The sequence below is a fragment of the Rhinopithecus bieti genome, unplaced genomic scaffold (assembly GCF_001698545.2).
Source record: "Rhinopithecus bieti isolate Rb0 unplaced genomic scaffold, ASM169854v2 scaffold_72501, whole genome shotgun sequence".
NCBI lineage: Eukaryota > Metazoa > Chordata > Mammalia > Primates > Cercopithecidae > Rhinopithecus > Rhinopithecus bieti.
In genome coordinates, this window is record NW_016827507.1 from 1577529 (window position 1) to 1598356 (window position 20828).

General features: G+C 44.6%; 1 protein-coding gene across 7 annotated transcripts in view; it reads left to right on the forward strand.

Annotated features, from left to right (window-relative positions):
* ZFAT (zinc finger and AT-hook domain containing) overlaps window positions 1-20828 on the forward strand; it is a 240286-nt gene that overhangs the window by 133993 nt on the left and 85465 nt on the right. For 5 of the 7 annotated variants that reach the window (XM_017863814.1, XM_017863815.1, XM_017863816.1 and 2 more), the window contains one exon: window positions 16703-16791. In XM_017863814.1, coding sequence (XP_017719303.1) covers window positions 16703-16791 — 89 coding nt within the window. Of the gene's footprint in view, window positions 1-16702; window positions 16792-16971; window positions 17138-20828 lie in introns of all 7 variants that reach the window. The other 2 variants (XR_001883776.1, XR_001883775.1) reach the window with 1 other exon arrangement.

Here is a 20828-nt window from a genome sequence, read left to right on the forward strand (position 1 = left end):
AGGTATTTGTAAAGTCATGTCTCCCTCGGCCTCCCAGAGTGCTGGGATCATAGGCGTGAGTCACTGCGCCCAGCCTTGGTGCATCAAGGCTGGGCGCAGTGACTCACGCCTATGATCCCAGCACTCTGGGAGGCCGAGGGAGGCGGGTGGATTGCCTAAAACGAAGGAGTTTGAGACCAGCTTGGGAAACATGGTGAAACCCTGCCTCTACCAAAATACAAAATTAACGGGGAGTGGTGGCTCATGCCTGTGGTCCCAGCTAATTGGTAGGCTGAGGTGGGAGGATAACTTGAGACTGGAAGCACAAGTTGCAGTGAGCCAAGATCACACCATTGCACTCCAGACCGGGTGACAGAGTGAGACCCATTCCCCCCAACCCCTCCCCTCAAAAAAGAAGGGCATCAGTCATCAGGTGCAGTGAGAGGAGCACTGGGACAGGTAGCTTCCCCCCAACCACCCTTCCCCCCAAAAAGAAGGGCATCAGTCATCAGGTGCAGTGAGAGGAGCACTGGGACAGGTAGCTTCCCCCCAACCACCCTCCCCCCAAAAAGAAGGGCATCAGTCATCAGGTGCAGTGAGAGGAGCACTGGGACAGGTAGCTTGCCTCAGTGCCAACTTCTGCCACCACTTGGGTCTCAGTTTTGTCACTCTGCAAAATAAGGAAAGGATACCTTAGCGTTTCTTGGGTTTCTTTCAGCCTCAGTCCTCTGATTCTAGGAAGAAAGGGGTAAAGTAGAGCTAAGGGGATGGAAATAGGAGGTGCCAGTACAGCTTTATTTCTGAATTCGAGATGATTGCTTTCCCCCAGGGCTGCTGTACTTCATTATTTGTGTTTCTCTTTTGACGCTTATCATGTTTGGCCTGGGGCTGACTTGGTAAACAGAGTGCTGAGTCGGGGACCCCTTGTTCTAGCTCCATTGCTGATCTAGGATGTAGCTTTAATTAAGCTGTAGGTGAGTCTTTTCCTTTTTAATTTTCTCCCATAACATGTTTATTATAGAAACTTTGAAAAAAGTTTATTTACATCTCTTACTCATTTCTGTAGTGCTCATATTTTATCTTGTTGACATCTTAGAGCTCTTTGTATCTTAATGCTTTGTCATCATTTGCCTTTACGTTTTTTTTTTTTTTTTTTTTTTTTTTTGGGACGGAGTCTTGGTCTGTCGCCCAGGCTGGAGTGCAGTGGCTGGATCTCAGCTCACTGCAACCTCTGCCTCCCGGGTTCTGGCCATTCTCCCGCCTCAGCCTCCTGAGTAGCTGGGACCACAGGCGCCCGCCACCTCGCCCGGCTAATTTTTTGTATTTTAGTAGAGACGGGGTTTCGCCGTGTTAGCCAGGATGGTCTCGATCTCCTGACCTCGTGATCCACCCGTCTCGGCCTCCCAAAGTGCTGGGATTACAGGCTTGAGCCACCGCGCCCGGCCTGCCTTTACGTTTTGTTTATGGTATCTTTTTATATACAAAGTTAAATAACTTGGTTCATTTAAAGTTAGTTTCCTTTATGTTTTCATCTTCCATGATTCTCTCTGTCAAAAGAAACATTCCTCAGTTTGGGGCTAAATTCTTTTACTTTTTCTTTGAGTTTTAGTTTATGATTACATAACATTTATGAAATTTAATATTCTTTCAATTTATTTTAGCATATGGTATGTGGTAGGAATCTTTTTTTCCAAAGTTATCATCGACTCAGTATATGTATAGAGAAATCAGTCCTTTCAATTTTATTTTTCAGTGCCAGAATTTCCCAAAATATTGGGTGTAATTCTGAGATTTTGGTCTGTCTCAGTGATTTTGTACTAGTACCTTATTTTCAAGCTGTTCTGGTGACTAACTTTATTATTATCCAATAAAGTTTATTTTTTTATGAAGCTTACATAGTTTTTCTTATTTAGTTATTACTCCTTTAGATAAACTGCAGAATTGTTCATCAAGTTAGGACTATCCCTGGGGATGACCTTGTAAGCTGTTTGACGATGTCTGTAACATGCTTTAAATCCATTGGTCACCTGTGCTTGTACAGGTGCGTTGGTTGTCTTGATGAGGCTCTCAGCCTTTAACCATACAATTAGCTTTTTACTTAGAAGCAAAGATTGCCTTACAGCCTGCCTGGAATTATTTGGTTTTAGTTGTATTTGTGGTATGAGTAATAACTCAATAGGTTGCTCTGTAGAGAAGCCGTGTAGAGTAGGTAGAGCTAGAGAGGCTTGGATGTGGGTCTGTCCACCCCTTCCTAGTAGGGTGATTTTGGTCAGATTACTTCTCTGAGCCTCACTCTCCTCATCAGTAAACTGGGATAGGTATACCCTTTTGTTGAGTGGGTCTGAGGATCAAAAGAGAGGAAGTGTATCCCATGCTTGCCTGGCAACCTCCTGTTCTCCTGGCTGCCCTGCCTCAGCATCCTGTCCTGGTTCTGCCTTAGTTTTCTGATCTCTACCTCTTGGAGGCCACGGGGTTCAGTCTGTGAGCGTTGTTCTTTTTTTTTTTTTCCCCCTGTGTCAGAGTCTCACTTTGTCAGCTAGGCTGGAGTGCAGTGGTGCGATCTCAGCTCACTGAACCCGCCTCCCGGATTCAACTGATTCTTGTGCCTCAGCCTCCTGCCATAGCTGGGATTACAGGCATGTGCCACCATACCCAGCTAATTTTTATATTTTTGGTAGAGATGGGGTTTCACCATGTTTGCCAGGCTGGTCTTGAACTCCTGACCTCAAGTGATCTGTCCGCCTCGGCCTCCCAAAGTGCTGGGGTTGCAGGCGTGAGCCACCGCATGTTCTGTTTTTCCTCACGCCTTCGGTGATCCCTCCAGTCTTACGGCTTTAAACACCATTTAGATAGAGGATGTATGGTTTGGCTGTGTTTCCACCCAAATCTCGCCTTGAATTGTAGCTCCCATAATTCCCATGTGATGTGGGAGGGACCCAGTGGGCGATAATTGAATCACGGGGCAGTTTCCCCATACTGTTCTCATGCTAGTGAATGAGTCTCACGAGATCTGGTGGATTTGTAAGGGGTTTCACCTTTCTCTTGGCTCTCATTTTCTCTTGCCTGCTACCATATGAGATGTGCCTTTTGACACGATTGTGAGGCCTCCCCAGCCACATGGAACTGTGAATCCATTAAACTTCTTTTTCTATGTAAATTACCCAGTTTCAAGTAGGTCTTTATCAGCAGTGTGAAAACAGACTAATACAGAGGGCTTCCACACTTGGATTTCCAGTCCTCTTGTTCCTCCCAGCCTTGGCACTGCCCTGTCTGTAACTGCCCACTCAACATCTGCACTTGGATGCCCACCTGGCCCCCCGAGCTTAGTGTGCTCAACACTAAGCTCCTAATCTTCCTCCCTAGACCCCAGCTAGGGGTTGCCAAAGTTTGTAAAGATATTGTAAATATTTTTGGCTTTGAGTGCTACATCCAGTTTTCTCTTTTGTGTTGTTTTTATTTTTACAAACTTTGAAAAGTGTAAAAGCCAAGCTGAACTCCCAGCTGTACGAAAGCAGGAAGCAGGCTTGGTTTGGTGCTCGGGCATAGGTTGCCAACCCCATAGGTTGCCAACCCCTGCTGTACCCCATCTTGGGAAATGGCTACTCCTTTTCCCTTGCTCAGGTCAAAAGCATTGGGTCAGTCTTGACTGTCTCATTCATACCCACACATGATCCATTAGCAAATCCTGTGTGTTGTGTCTTTAACATGATCCAGCGTTCTCCTGCTTCTCAGCACCCTCATGCCATCCTTTTTGTACAGGCCACTGTCATCTCCTGCCTCCATTCTCATTCTTGGCAGTAGCCTCCTAACCTTTCTCCCTAAGAACCTCTCCTCGTGAGCCACAAGTCCATTCTCAGAAAACAGCCAGTGATCCTGCTGCGAAACAAAGGCCAGGTCATGCCACTCGCCTCCTGACCTTTCCCTGGAACGCCTCTCCTGGTCCCACAAGTCCGTTCTCAGTAAAACAGCCAGTGATCCTGTGGAAACAAAGGCCAGGTCATGCCACTCCTCTCTGTTCAGAACCCTCCTGTCTATCTGCTATCATTCTGAGTGGAAGCCCAATTCTTCACCATGAGCTGCTTGATCCCCTCATCTCTTTGACCTCTTCTTCTAGTCTCCCCCAACTGGCATCTCTCCAGACATACTGCATTCATTCCCTTTATTTTTTATTTTTATTTTTATTTTTTGGAGACAGAGTTTTGCTTTGTTGCCCAGGCTGGAGTGCAGTGGTGTGATCTCGGCTCACTGCAGCCTCTGCCTCCCAGGTTCAAGCAAGTCTCCTGCCTCAGCCTCCCGAGTAGTTGGGATTACAGGCATGTGCCACCATACCCGGCTAATTTTTTGTATTTTTAGTAGAGATGGGGTTTCACCATGTTGGGCAGTCTGGTCTTGAACTTCTGACCTCAGGTGATCTGCCTGCCTCGGCCTCCCAGAGTGCTGGGATTACAGGCGTGAGTCACCATGCGCGGCCTATCTTCATTCCTATTCCTCACACCTGCCAGGTATGTGCTCATCTCAAGGCTTTTGCTTTGGCCCTTCCCTCTGCCTGGAGTGTTCTTTCTCCCTGTCTGAATGGATACCTCCTTCACGTCCTAGAGGTCTTTATTGAAGAGTCACTCTGAATGAGTCTTCCCTAGGTGCTCACATGTAGAGAGTCTCCATACCCCACCAAGTAGTCTAGACGCCCATGGCTTCCTGTGCTGCTCTCCTTGGCTTATCTTTCTCTAGTGTATTATATAGTTTCCTTATTTACCACTTTTTTGTCTCTATTACTGGAACGATCCCACTAATTACTTCATACTCTCTTTCATGTTTTTTACTGTTTCTCTTTAAACCAACCCTTCTCCAATGTACTGTATAATTTCCTTATTTATGATGTTTCGTGTCTTCCACTAGATTGTAAGCTTCACAAGCAGGGATTTTCAACTTACTACATTTATTTTGTATCCTCAGCACTTAGAACAGGGCTTGGCTTATCAGAGGCACTCAATAAATTTGTGTTTATTGAATGAGTGGAAAATGTAAAGTGCCTTGCATAAAATGGCTGGGATATAGTAGTACTCACAAAGCGTCAGTTATTTTCTCTGTTTCATCTTAGATAATTCTGTTAAATCAAATGCTTGTGAATTAGGTATTTTAAAATATGGTCAAGGAACTCACCATTAAATGAATCTTCTTGGGCATTTTTTAATGAAGTTAAAAGGAATTGAGTAATTACAATTACCCTTTCTTCTAACTACTTGTGAATCCAATTTTTCACATTTGCTGGCTTACTTAAAGTGATATATCCCTATCTGTGGCATTCCTATTTCCCGAAGGAACTCATTACTGTACCTTAGAAAAGATAGCTCGTTCTGGGTGAAGGTTTCAGTTAAAAAGGTTTGCCAGTCAATATGTACAAAGAGAGACATTGATCTATAAAGGGCCCGATTAAACCCTTTGTGTGTATGCCAACAGGATGTAAGAATTTAATGCAAAGATCATGCTGTAATGCAGTTCCCGCCTTTTGACTTTAAACAGGCCTAGACGTGATGTGCTACCTGGAGGTTTATACATGATTCTGCCCACCCATAGCAGATGGGGAAGGTTAAGCTGTACAGGGCCTTTATGTTATATAATCGAACAGGAATCCTCAAATCATGATATAAAAAGGTCTTTGGAGTTTATTACTGATTCCTTTGGGTCTCTCCCCTCCCCCTGATCCAGACTGCCCCTGGACATTTTAATTAAGAAGTTTTGGGGTAAAATTTGAAAAGAATTATCCAGGCTTCAGGCACTCTTGTAATGGGCAAGTGGAGATTTGAGTATGGAAATGAGGTTTGAGTGGAGTCAGTACCCTTTTTTCCTGTCCCGTCTTCAGTTTATGATAAGAGAGCTCGTGGCCGCAGCTGAAAATATTCTAGGAAATCTAAGTACGGAGTTTTGCTTTGTTTTCCTCCCCTGTCCTCTAAAAAGCAAAGCCACTCTAGGATAAAGTAGCCCCATGGCTAAAAACAGAAGCAGGAAGTAAATAGAAGATGGTCCCTGAGCACCTAGCTGGGGTGATCTTACAAGGTTAACTTGCAAGGCTTTAGTGAGACAGGTCTTTCTACTGCATCCTTGTCCCCTTGTCCTTCCTCCTACTTGCCCTTGGAGAAAAGGTGAAGGGGCAGGTATGGAAGTGTGGCTACTGGATGAACATGGTAGGTTTCTGTTGCTTATCCTTGGGCTGGAGTCTGGGTGATGGGTGGGAGAAGGTACGGCTAATTTCAGGGCCCCTAAATACCATTTTTAATAGGTTCACCCTGTTTGTGTTCATATGTAGCTCTTTTTCTCAGGTTTTATAAACCACAAGATCCATTAGGAATAAGTGACCCCATACTATAAAATGAACTACGCAGCTAACTGAGCAATTAGCTTAGATTGATATACAGATTTAACTTTTTAATGAGGCTTGGCTACCTGAAACCTCACCAGGTAGAGGGGTCTCAGCTGCAAATGTCTGGCACAGTGTCTGTAACTTTCATCTAGCCCTGGTGCTGTGCTCTGTCATTTATGTGGCTTTGCACTGCCTTCGGTTTCTTTCCACCTCTGTCTCATGCTGATCCATCCCTCCTTATATCAAAACTGATGTACTAATTACAGAGAATCATCAGGCCCTAAGTCTGCAGTTGCTTGAAGTTCAGCCTTTAAAGTACAGAGACTTCTTTAACTGTGTTTTTATTGCTGTAGCTATTTCTGTTCCGATTTGCCACTGCATAAATCACCACAGATGCTAGAACTGTGAAGATGTGTGCTTTGCAAAACACTTGGTGCAAAATGCCTGTTTTGCTTCCTGCAGGATGCTTTTCTCCCATGAGGCAGCAAATCTCTGTGTGCTGGGCTACATGGAGAAGTGAGGAGGTAGAGTAGGGAGAACCTTGGGCTCCAGAGGCAGGCCCAGACTGGAATCACTTCTTGCCTGAACAGTCTTGAACAGTGATCCCCATATGTAACATGGATGTTACATGTTTCCTGTGGCTCCTGTAACAAATTACCACAAAGTTAGCAACCTAGATCAACACAGATGTATTATGTTGTAGTTTGGAGGTCAGCTATCTAAAATCAAGGTATCAGCTGGGCTGCATTCCTTCTAGGAACTCTGGAGGGGAACCTGTCTCTGCATCCTGTGGCTTATGGACCCCTTCCTTCATATTCAAATCCAGCAGTCCAACATCTTCCAATCTCTTCTGTCCCTGCTTCCATCACCACGCTCCTTCTCTGACTTCAAGCCTCCTGCTTCCCTTTTATAAGGACCCTTGTGATTTCACTAGGACTACCTGGATAGGCCAGGCTAGTCCCCAGCTCAAGATCTTTGGCTTAATCACATCTGCAAACTCCTTTTTTTTTCTCCCCCCATATATGGTGGCATGTATAGGTTCTGGGGATTCGAATCTGGATATCTTTGGGAGGGCCATTATCAACCCACAGCATGGGGCTGCGGGAAGATTAATTGGGTTCATACTGTGGGTGTCAGCTCATGTACCCTTTCCTCTGGCACATGAACCAGTAGCTCTTAATGACACAGTATAAGAATGGATATTTGTAGCAGTTAATTTACATCATCTGGGAAAGATTAAATCACTATTTTTTTCAAATATTCTCTTATTCGGAAGGCACCGTGCAATAGTTAATATTTAAAGAGTATCACTGTTGAAAAGGGTAAAAGTCAGTTTTCTGAAGCAAAGTTAAAGTCAATTTCCTAAAACTCTTAAAATTTACTTATGTAAAATACCACCTTTTCCAGTAAGACTGGATAAACAGTCATAAGGAGGCATTTTTACTTTTATACCTCTAGAATAGTATTACTAATAACAGTTGAGATTTATGGAAATTCTTTCCTGTAAGTACTTTAGAGCTCCTTCAGGTTTGAGGTGCACATAAAATTTGATTTGGCAAGGATGATTTAATTTAGCAGATACTTCAAACAAGTTGCCTTAAGTTCCAAGGAATTTTTCATTGCTGTCTCTCTCTGTGTTCTGATGGAATCCAAATGCCAAAAGCTGAAGGTGACATTTTAAGTTTTTTTTTTTTCTACCATTCCATTCCTTCTTAGTTTTATATATAACTCTACTTAAAGTAAGCAAGCAGCTGGAGTCATCCTCAGGGAAAGTCACCAAGCAGATGAGGTTGTAGTAAGAAACAAAGGGAACAACAGGTGCCACACATACTGCTAGTGCCGAGTCGCCAGACTAGGGCTTCATAGATCCCACGGTGGCCCGCCCACAGCTGCCAGGAGGCAGGGAGCCATTGCCTTTCTTTTCAGAAGCAGAGAATGGGAGCTCAGCCTGTGGCTCCCTCACAGCTGAGCTTCGGAGGTCTAGGGCGACATGGGTGCCTTTGTGCTTCCACGTCCAGCTGGGAATAACTTCCTGCTTGAGCCCAGGGGCTTCAGCAAGGCAGGTACCGTGCTGGCTCCCCCACCTAGCACACTGCTATCCCCCTTGCCTTCCATGTGGAGAGTCAACAGGAAGCAAAGTCTGAACTCTCTTAGGTTTGGTCACATCTCTTTATCTAACCTGAGGCAGGATAACAAGTATTCCTGTTTCTTCTTTCCTTCTCCTATTTTCAAGTCCCCTCTTCCCTTTCTAACAGGGTAGCCTGGGTAATGTTTTACCTGGCTAAGGCTGGAGTAAAGAGCAGAGCTCAGGATTCTCTGACTCCAGACCCTGTGTTGGCTTTCACTGTCTGGTGATCCTTAAATTCAGCCAGCATCCAGTTTCCAGGCCCAGGCAGTGCTCGAAAGGACAGAGGTCAGCTTTGCTTCATCAGTCATGGACATGCAGTCCCAGCACTCATGGTTAGGCAAAGAAAGAGGCTCCTTCCAAAGGAACACTTGAAAGTGGAGAGAGATTTTGCGAAGATGTGCCTCACCTTTGGAGAGATGAACAAATAATGGAAATGACATTTTCGTGCCTGCATCCCCATCTTCGAAGGAGAGTTCAACCAAATCACACATTTTTAAAGGGAAATGGAGCTGCTAGTGAAACATTGTGTTTCCAGAAAGCTGCGGTGTCTGCAGTGGAAACCTCCAGCAAGCCTAGCACACAGAAAGACGTCTAACTGAAAACTACAGGGCCGGGAACACTGATGGGGTCCCTTTCCTTCCACCGGCAACATCAGACTGCATAAATCCACAAACTGCCATACAGTCCTCAAAGTTTATCTTTGAACTACATGACACATCTTTCCTTTCTTAAACAAATTTGTTGCCAGTTCTCAAGAACCTTCTAAGGAAGGTGGCCTGTTTTGTTGTTGTGTTATTTTTCTGTTTTCGTTTTTAAAATTAAAGTACACACACACACAGTTCAGAAGTATACAGCTCAATGGATTGTTACGAAGGAGGCGCACCTGTGTAACTACAGTCTAGAAGAAACAGCACACTTCCAGCCTCTTGGCAGTTTCTTCCTCCCGCGACATTATTGCCCATCTCTCTTGCCCAGAGGTAACTACTTACCGCCCTGACTTCTAGCACTGTAACTTGCTTTTCCTTGTCTTTGAACTTCATAGAGTTGATTCATACAATATGTGTTCTTTTATGTCTGGCTTCTTCCTTTTCACAGTATGGTTGTGAGATTCATCTAGTTTGTTATGATTTTGACTTTTACCATCTGGGCCTGTAGGTCAAATAAAGAACTTCATAGGGAAATGAGATTCTAAATTCTGTGGTTTCTGACCAGGAAATCTTTGTTCCCACAGTCAATTTTTTTTATCCCCCACTGTGGCAATACATTTGCAGTCAGCTTTGAGTGTGTGTTCTGCAACAGTGTTTCTCCAAAAGTGGTATGACTCAGCTTTGCTTTGTCCTTATTTACAAGGCGTGGCTCAGAATGACATTTGACTGTTTACAGAAATTAAATTCTTCCCCAGAGGTAAAGAAGTGACTACTCCTGAAGTTTTTTGCAAGATTAGGCCACTGGTTCATTTTTGTGAAGAAGAGGGAGAAAGATGCTTGGTCAGAAAGAGCACCCATAAGTCAGTGCACTGCCAGTCAAGACTGAGGTGCTGTTTTTTAAAAGACGGTGAACTTTCAAGTTCAGAAGCCATGGGTATCATTTTATGGCTCTGCGTTGAAAGATCTGTCTTCTGGTTTGTGTGCAGTAACGGATGAAACATCTTAGCCTTTCAGAGATGGGTGCTAATGATCTGAAATGCTTTTCTGTTAGAGTGCAGACAACGTGAAAACAATGTTCATAAAAATCCAGCCTCTTCCTCCAAGTGTGCCCACAATTCTATCACCTAACAAATTCTTTAAAAATCTTTATTCATGTTCATATGGAATGGCTATATAGTTATAGTGAAAAGATATAATTCTTATTAATATTATAATAATCCTTTGTTGCTTGTACAGTTCATTTATAACAAGTTTAAGAGTTATATGTTGCACTAAAGTGATCCGTGAGTTGTATAACCATTCCCTTATTTCTGGACAATGTGTTATTTTCATTTTTCCTCCCATTATTATAACTTATGTAGCAGGGGCTTCTTTCTTGCATATATAAATTTTTTCTTCTTTTGAATTAACTCCTTAGGACACATTTCCAGGAGCAGGATGGCTATTTTGTTTTGGTGATTTTAATTGTGCATTGCACTGCCAACTTCCTTTCCAAAAAATTGTACCAGAAATAAGGAAGTGTCCCAGCTTAACTCTTCCATTTTAACACTTTGTTACTAAAATGTCTAGTTTCTTAGTTTAATGGGTATCAAATCTTACCATGTTATAATTTTTATTTATATGATAGCTCGTAAAATCAAACAGGTATTATGACAGTTAAATGAGTTAATGGTCATAAAGCATTTGTAGCATTGGTTCATAGTGCTGTGTAGAAGAGTGCTATCATTGGACTTTTTCAGTTAATTAAATCTGATTCTGTCCTCTCTAGAGAACACTGTTTGGTCAAGCCCTATTTTGGCCTGCTTTCTGGGCTCTTGGTGTTTTATAGTCATACATTCACTGGTTCATTCCACAGCTATACTTCTTGGACTCTTGGTTGCAGTTGACAGAAACTCATTTGAGGTCACAGAAGTCGCCAAGGGGCATTTATGGTAAACTTACTTGGAATCTTACAGAGACTCAGGGCCTTTGTGTTTGAGTTCCTTCTTCCCAGTGCTGTGTTCACCTCTTCCTCATGTGGCTGGTCTCCTTACCCTTCCATCTTGTGTAACGTCACTTCCTCTCAGAGGCCTTCCCTGACAGCCTGGCCACATGGCCGCACCCCTTCCACACTCCCTCATGCTCCACCGTGGCTCCTTGCCTTTGTCCTTCGTGGCCTGTTGCAATTGGTAATTCTTTGTTGGAATACTTGCTGGTTGTCCATTTAGGTGATGAGCGCCAGAAGCAGGGCCTCTGGTGTCTTGTCCACTCTCCTCTCCTGGGGTCAGGCATGGTCCTGGCACCCAGTGGCACCTCCGTGAATGCTCGCTGAGTGAATGGACACAGCCAGCCAGGCGATTGTCTTCATCCTCCACCTTTGGTCCTCTGTGCTTCCTTACTTCATACTGATGTCCTGTCTCTGTCTCTCTATGCTGTGCTCTCCTCCCACTCCCTGTAGATTGGCTTGCTTACTAGTTTCACCCACAGACTGAAAATACAACTCTCATCCACTCCTGAGTTGCAAGCTTCACATCTGGACAGTTCTGATTCCGGGCTCAGCTACAGTCTCTTGTCCACCGTGGTCCAATCTCCTGTGACTTGGAGTGGGGAGATGGTGGGTAGGACCACATATCACTGGCCCGTGTGATGCCCTGTGTGACCATGTTGATTATGGGGAGGGGAGAAAGGGTGGCTGAACAGACTTCTGAATGGGGTGCTCCTATACATTAACTGCTAGCCTTACCTCCAGGATGCTCTCACCTCCAAGCACTGAGGACATGGCATGAAAATTGCAGTCTTGTCTCAAAGTCCCCACAACCTGCAAGGGTGCCAGATGGACCAACCAAGGTGAATCAGTGCACTGCTTCGGTGATGGCAACCAAAGCCAAAACCCAAAATCTCCACTCTCATGAGGCGAACATTCTCGTGAGTGAGATGGTTAACAAACACTATAAATCAATAAAGTGTGTGGTATATTACAGTGGAAATATGAAGACATCTAGAATATGAAGAAAATTGAGAGATGAAAATAAAAATATGAATATGAAATGATTCCATTTCAGTATGAAAATATAAACTGAGAAATGCTAAAAATGAATCAGTAAAGGGGTATAGGGACTGTGATTTTAAACAGAATGGGCTGAAAGGACTCAGTGTGAAGGTGACATTTGAACAGAGACTTGAGGGAGATGAGGCAACAGAGCATGGCATATCTGGGATGGGCACCCCAGGCTCTGGGAACAGCAGGTGCAGAGGTCTGGAGGTGGGTGGGTGGACTGTGTCTATGGATTGGAGAGAGGTGAAGGCAGTGCATGAGCTCCAAGAGGTGACAGGGAGCCACACACCCCTGTGCCCTGCAGCCACTACAAAGCTCCTGGCTTTTGCTCTGGGTGGAGATGAGGCCAGATAGGGTGTTGGGAATAGGAGGAGGAGGAGGTTTTCTGTAAACTCTGCTGTTACAACTGTTTACTTACACTTTGATATAGTTGCACAAACCTTTTCCTTTGCTCTGTTTTTATGCTTTTTGTTTTAGTTATATTGATTTAGGCTGGCTTAATTAGAACTGAATACTTGGATTGTCTCGGAGTGTCAGGGAGGTACAGGTCTGGAGGACACTGCACTCAGCTGAACGGTCCACTGTGGGGTCACCTGTATGCACCCCCAGCCTCATCCTTCAGGGTGCTGCTTTTCAGATGCTTGCAGGCCCAGTCCCTGAGTCCACTCTCACAGCAGACAGGGATTACCTCCCCATTTTTCTGATGGGGCCTCTGAGTAGCATAGAAGAAAGAACCCAGGGTCACTCAGGGTGAGCAGGACAGGGCCAGAAAGAGAACATAGTTCCCCTGCAACTGGCTCTTCTTGGGCAGTCCTTTCTGATGGGTAGTCACCTTCTAATGGGTAGTCACCTTATGTGTTAGTGGCACAGATATGCCATTGCTGGTATAAATTCCTCCTTCCATTTGGGAAATTGTATCACACCCTTATTAGCTGAAAAGATTCTTATATGGCTATGAATGGAGGCATTAGAGTGAACAGACTGGGAGCCAAATCTGGGCTCTGCCACTTACCACTTCGCGATCTGACAAGTGACTCAGAGTCTTGATCCCAGGTCCTCATCCGTGGAAGGGCGACACTGCCTGCCTCCTGGGCTTTTGGTGCGTGGTAAGATTGTACACGTCATGCCCCAGCACAACTCATGATGCCTAGTAGTCCAGTGGTAGACCTAGCCAGGTATATTTTGGGGAAAAGGAATTACTTTTTAACAGTCAACCTCTTTTCTTTGTAGTCATTCTTTTCTTCCCCTGGTATTCTGGGTGATTCGCATCCACATACAGCCATTTGATGTGCATCTCCCAGCATTCTGAGGTCAGTCTCACCTCGAGTAAATACTAGGTTTTGCAGTTGACTCTGCCTGTAAGTCTCAGAAGTCTCTTGATAGAAAACCATCTGACGGTCTCAAAGTATTATGATTAGTCATGAATCTGCATCCCATTATTTTAATTAGGCAGCAAACAAATTATGTCAGGTGCTCTCCCAGGCTTGTTTGATAGGTGCTGGCTGTGGTTGCTGAAAACATTGGTAATATTTATTGCCAGAGCTCTGATGCTTCAGTAAGGGATGGCTTTTAGCTGCTGCCTTCTTTTCTTGTCTCTTGCAGAGTCTTGGAAGTACATCCATAAAAGGCTGACTCTTGATTTCAAACGAGGCAATTCTATTTATTCATTTTAGGGCTCTTTTTTTAGCACTTAATCTGTTACTCTTTGACGCAAGTGTTTGATAATGAATGACAGAATATTTATCAACTTAGAGAATGGTTCCATTAGCTCTGCTTCTCCCACTCTAGTGGTGAAGAACACAGCACGATTTTGCCCAGGCTGCCCAGCATAAGGATGCTGTACACACATGAGCCATGTGTCAGTGGAGAAGTGTGTTTAGCTGAGATTCCACTGGAGCTGTGTAGAAATGTGTGGCCCTATGTTTAAAAGAAGATGTTACTGTATTTTTTTTTTTAAGTTCTAATTGCTCTCTAATTGTAACTGTGTGACTTACAAGTGAAAAAGTTTCCTTATACTTTGGGCTTGCAGAATTAATACAATTTAGAATTTTGGGTTCATTCACCTGGAATAATAGATACAACTGTGGTATTAATATTTGTTTCCTTTTGCTGCTCTTATTGAGAGTGATGTTCATATAAGACGTACAAAATTTTTGCTCAGTTCAGTTTAATGAAATGCATGGAATATATTCAGTCTGTGTGTGCACTCATGCGCTGGGGTACCAAGATGAGTAAGATGTGGTCCCTGTCCATGGGCAGCTGAAGGCAGCCCCTGCCTTGTACAAGGCTGTAGAGGTGGAGCATAGACTGATGCAAGTGAACAGTGTGTAGGGAGCCTGTGGAGGGCTGCCTGTTGGCCCAGTTACCGGAGTGTTCAATTTGAGTTCTGAATTAATAGGAAGAATGGCCAGATGCTGCGAGACAGTGCATTCCAGGCATGGAAAATGTTAGCAAAGGCTCAGGGGTCTGAGATTGCAAAGGCAAGGCAGAAAGTTTGGAGAACTCAAGGAGTTCACTGTTATGAGCCTAAATACAGAGGGGACAGGCACAAGAGGAAGTCAGAGAGAGGGGTGGGGTGGGTTGGGGAGAGTTGGTTCTGATTCTGGAGGGCCTTCTCTGCTGAACTCTGGAACATCAACTTTGCTCTGAAGTTGGGGCCATTGGTTGGTTCTCATGGCTGGACTGTGGGATGGTTTATGCTGTAGATCATCTGGATAGAAGATGAGTCATCAGGATGCATGTGTGGATAGATGTGTGGGTTGTGGATGATGGATGGATGATGGATGGATGGATGGATGGATGGATGGATGGATGGATGGACGGATGGATGTATGTATGTATGGATGGATGGATGGATGGTAGTGTTTTCTGAAGGCAAGGAAACCAGCTTAGGGGCTTTTGCTGTTGTCCAAGAAAATGAGGAGGACCTAAACTGGTGTGGAGGTGTTGGAAATAGAGAGAAATAGACAGACATGAGAAATATTTAGGAGATGAAATCAGGTGCTGAAAAAAATGAGGTGAGTGTAACTTAGGGCCATAAAGATGTTGAGGAAGGCTACTGGGTATCTGATGTAGGTGATCAGATGGGTGATTAACTGGGAAGGCTGGAGGTGGAAGCTGTTTGGTGAAGAAGATGTGTCCAGCTTAGGACATTTGGGACAGCTAAGTAGCTGGTCCAGCAGGCAGTTGTATACTCAAGTCTCAGATTCAGAGAAGAGATCAGAGTAGAAGATGCTGATTTTGGCGTCAAAGGTTTACGAAAGGCTGTAGGGGTCAGTTATATGCAAGGATGCTTGCAGAGTTAGAATAGGAGGGTGGGCTGGAACACTGTGGAACATCAGCAGCCTAATGATATCTGCCCTGATGAGAGAGAATGCCTCAGGGATACTCAAAATGAATAGAGAGGCCCAGAGAGGGGGGTATTGTTATGGAGTCAAAGGAACAGAAGATTTCCAAAGGGTGAACTCTTAATGGAGTCACATTAAGAGTCATCCAGTAACATACAGGCCAAAATCCGCCATTGGCTTGGCATCCTAGTGAGAACAGGTTTCCAGGTGAGCTGGCAGTGAATAGAGGGGAGGGGAATGTCTAAGAGGGAAAGGTGCAAGAGCATTCTAGAAGGAGCCAGTGCTTCTGGGAACCCAGCCACAGTGGCTGCGGGTGTCATGCCCTGAGGAGGTTTACACCATTAGAAGCTGCTTGTTGAATTCTTTACTGCTATACGAAGTAGGCCACATTTACGTTTGGTTACACATGTTTGTATTATTGCTTGTTGAGGTTTTATTTATGCTAATCAGAGGCAAAATGTAGTGTACCTCATATATCTATTAACTTGTTTTAACATACCCCATTATTGAATGTTTAAATATTGCTAAAACCTTAATCTTTTTAAGAGCAGTGGTTTACGTTTCCCTAGTTTTCTTTCTAGCATGGTCTCAAAAATGCCTTTGGCACTCCAACCAGAGTTTAGGAGTTCTGCAACACAGATCCTGCACTTTGCTGACCATCATCCTGCAGACTCACCAGACTTTCAGGGTTATGTCTGAGGTCCTTGTGAGGTGGTCCAGGCCCTTGACATTCTGGGCCGGCAACCTCTCCGGCTCAGCTCTTGACTTTCTGCAGACCTCACACTCCAGGAAGGCAGATGCAGCTCCTGCACTCCAGGAAGGAAGATGCAGCTGCTCCACTTTCCTGAGCACTCTGTGGTCCATTCCCCTGCAATCTCATCTGTGTGCGCCCCTCTCCCTCGATACCCTTCTCTCTGGACACACCCTTACTCTTTCTTTAGGAGCCTGATGGAATGTCATTGCTCATGGGGCCTCCCCAGGTGGAGCTGGCTGTGCCTCTCGATCCCTAGGGAGCGCCTCTCCACTCCCAGCTGTTGAAGACTGAGCGTGCTGCATTGTGCCTGTGCATCTTGTCGCTGTTCCCTTCTGAGATTCTGATCCTCACATGGCAAGGAACACCTTTGTGTACCTGGCTCCATGCCTGGCACTTCATTCACAGTGGGAGCTGCTGGCCTGATGACGCTCACCTTGTCCTCCGCTTCTTTCCAGGGAAGCAGTTTAAATGCACGGTGTGTGACTACACAGCGGCCCAGAAGCCACAGCTGCTGCGGCACATGGAGCAGCATGTCTCCTTCAAGGTAAGAGGGCTCTGGAGAAGGAGGCAGATGTTCAGGCAGAAAAGGCATCACTTTTCAAAGTGAAGATGGAGAAAGCATTCTTCCATTATTTGTTGGCGTTCCCTTTGCTTTGGGGCCCCCTTAGCTGGTACATATGGAGTCTGAGGCATAGTGCAGTTTATTTGTGCTCTCTCGTTCCAGAAGCGTAGCATTTCTCTGTAATTTGGAAACCAAGTCAAAGATGCGTAAGAGGATGCAGACAGAAGAAAAGGCACAGTCTTTGCATGAAAGCACTGGAATGATTTAGAGGAAGGCTTGCAGGCTTTAGGGACACTTATTTTTGCTTTCAGATCCTGGATTGCCGCAGGTGAGTCACCTGATAAAGCAGGTGTGATGAAGCCCACCTGGCAAGCAGTTGTAAAAACTGGAGATTGTGTTCAGGAGTGTCCACCACAGTGCCCAGCGTGTTGCAGGCGCTCAGGAGATGGTGGCCTTCCATATTCTTTTAATGCCTCTAATTGGTGTTTCTTCAGGGTGGGTGGTAATGCTTACCTGCCTAGCCACTGCTTATGATGCAGTTACTGACAACAATAACTAGGGTCCAGTAATTTGTTCAATAAACTGTTCTGCTCAGCACTTGGGGAAACTTGACCCTTAAAATTACTGCTGTTGCTGGCACAGCAACATGGCACACATGACACACATGGGAAGGAATCATTCCATTTGTAAACTTGTTGCTCTAAAATGGTTTTTGAAATTGTGTCTGCCATTACATCCCAGAGAATCATAGAACGTGGGAGGGACGGCGGGGCATCTGTTTTGTCCCGCTGGACTTGCAGCTGGAATCACCCCAAACGTGGTGGCAGTGGAATTCCTTTCAGGCAGTGCCCCGAACCATCCTGATATAGGGCCTATTGTGATTCCAGACAAAGAAGCACTAAACACTGGGGTGGTTTGTTTAAAGCAATTACTAAGTCCTTGCCACAGACAGCAAGAGGACAGGGGTGTGGGGTGTTCTGCTGGGGTGTGTCCACAGCGAGGCGGTCAGGGTATGGAGTTTTATGAGTGGTAATGGAATTTGGCTCAGGGCCAAGGCTTGTTTCTTTCAGTGGTGTCTTGGGCAACAATCTAGGTACCCCTTTTTTTTTTTTTTTTTTTTTTTTTTGAGAAGGTGGCTCATTCCTGTCGCCCAGGCAGGAGTGCAGTGATCTTGGCTCACTGCAACCTCCGTCTCCCAGGTTCAAGCAATTCCTCTGCTTCGGCCTCCCAAGCGGCTGGGATTACAGGGTATCTCAGTTAGCCTGCTACCACGCCCAGCTAATTTTTGTATTTTTAGTAGAGACGGGGTTTCACCATGAACAACCTAGATGCTTTTATTGGTGCCTGAGAACGTTTGAGTTCTGCTTCAAGCCTACTGGGAAATCCTGCAGCTGGCTGGGCTCACAGAGCAGTCAGGGCACCCTGATTTTTGGTCGAACACAGAAAGAAAGCACTGGAGAGCTGGGCGACCCTACACCAGCACACTGCTAGCTTGTGTTTATTGAACGCCCATTGTGTGCAGGCCCTGTACCAGGAACTTCATGTTCATCATCTAGAGTCTTCTTCTTGGTACATATTATCTTCCATCTTTGAAATACGAAGATTCTAAACCTCAGAGAAGCTAACTGATCACCTGTCAGTCTTTTCTACCATGCCTGTATCCACTGACTTCAGTCACTATGATGATATTGACTCACCTGCATTCAGCACTTCTGAGGTGACGAGGACTTTCCCCACTGGCAAGTTTATTTTATGCTCAGAACAGCTTTGTGGGAGGTGAATTTTCATGGTTCCCTCTCTTGTAGTTGAAGACTCTGAGTGTCAGAGGGAGGCTCAGTGGGATCTGCTGGAATGCCTTCAATGTCCAGGAAGTGAAGAAGCTAAAATGTGCACTTCATCCTCTCACTCCTAGTCCTGTTCTTTTCTCACTGCATGTTCTCAGTTACTTTTTGGGGGCAGAAAGGGAGAAATTGGAGAAACTAAGGATGTTGAAAGGTGTTGCTTATATAGCTGCTTTTTAAAATCACCGATACTGACCATGAGTTTCTTAGGTAGGACCCATATGTCATCTAGTGGGATTGTGGCAGTGTCTGAATCAAGAATGGTCTTTAGCGTTATGCATATTTGTGTACATATTTAAAATTAAGAGCTTTATCTCACCTTTCATAGCATGTAGGTGTACTTCTTTGGGGGACTAGTGCAATTATTGTGCTAGAGAATAGACAGCTAAGGCAAATTTCACTTTGTAGGTGAGAAAATTAGACCCAGTGAGGTTAATTATTTTCCTGGCTTTTGCAGCATTGCTACTAGACTTTGCAATCATTCCTTGGTTTTCACTGTGAAACATTTTCCTTCCCTAACCGGACCTAGCTGAAATAGACTTTGTGCCCTGAAAGGCTATTGGTTTTTATTGTTGTTGTTTTGTTTTGTTTTTAAGATTGGGGACTATCTGGTTTATGTGCAGAGGAAATGGATTTGGGGGTGGTTTCAATTCAGGAATCACTCACATTTGTATTATTATTATTATTTATTTATTTATTTATTTTTTGAGACGGAGTCTCACTGTCACCCAGGCTGGAGTGCAGTGGTGTGATCTCTGCTCACTGCAACCTTCGCCTCTTGGGTTCAAGCAATTCTCTGCCTCAGCCTCCTGAACAGCTGGGATTGCAGGCGCCCACCACCACGCCTGGCAATTTTTTTTGTATTTTTAGTAGAGATGGGGTTTCACCATCTTGGCCAGGTTGGTATTGAACTCCTGACCTCGTGATCCACCCGCCTTGGCCTCCCAAAGTGTTGGGGTTACAGGCGTGAGCCACCACGCCTGGCCACATATGTATTATTAACTTCTGCCATTACGTAGTTGGTGTCCAGTGCTGGGGCCTCAGGACCTGCTGCACTGAGCTGGACCTGGTGTCATGGCTGGTTTCCCTTGGGCTCCCTGTGGATTTTTACTTCCTCCCTATTGAATGGTACTATAGATGGGAATGAGATTCAGACCTGAGTGAGAAGCAGGAAATCCAGCCTTAGTTTCTCTCATCCCACAAGTTAGGGTACTCATCAAATGCATGTCAATTCAGGTGGTGTTTCTCAGTTAATTGGGACTGACAAAGCAAAATGAAATTGCTTCATACCAACCCCTCATCCAAATACTGGTAACCACTCTCTCTCTGTTGTGTTCGCTTCCCACTCTCTGTGTTAATTTCCTATTGCTACTGTAACAGATTACCACCAATTTAGTGGCTTAAAATAGCTCAGATTGATTCTTACATTTCTGTAGTTTGGAAGTCTATCACACATCTCACTGAGATAAAATCAAGGTGTTGGCAGGGGTGCATTTTTTCTGGAGGTTCTGGGAAAAAAATCCACTTCCTTGCCTTTCTGGCTTCTAGAGGTGACCTGCATTCCTTGGCTCATGGCCACTCCCTTCATATTCACAGCTGGCAACATGGCATCTCTCACCATGTCTCCTTCTCTGACTCTCCTCTTCTGCCTCCTCTTCTACCTTTAAGGACCCTCGTGGTTACACTGAACCCACTGAGATAGCCCACAATAATGAATGTCCTTATCTTAAGCTCAGATGATTAGTAAACTTAATACCGCCTGCAGTCTTAATTTCTTTTTGCCATTCTAGGTAACACATTTATGGGTTCTGGGGATTGGGATGTGGACTTTTTTGAGGGCCATTATTCTGCCAACCATATTCTCCCACTTTTCTTCCTTTTACGTCAACTCTGTGGTAGAGCATTTCAGCAAGATCAGAAAATATGCAGTATTCATACATATTCCAATGGCAAACATTACAAAGAAATCAAGTCTCTCTTTTTTACTAATCTTAGATTAGATCTCAGCATCCTCACACAGATGCTACTAATCAATTGCAATTGGCTTACAAGATGAAATCAGTTTGCTTTTCTTGATGTAGATGTACAATTTACAATATATGATTTGTATCAGGGAGTACTATAAGGGCAAATTTCCTGTATTGCCTTTTGAAATGGCATATTTCTTATTTGTATATT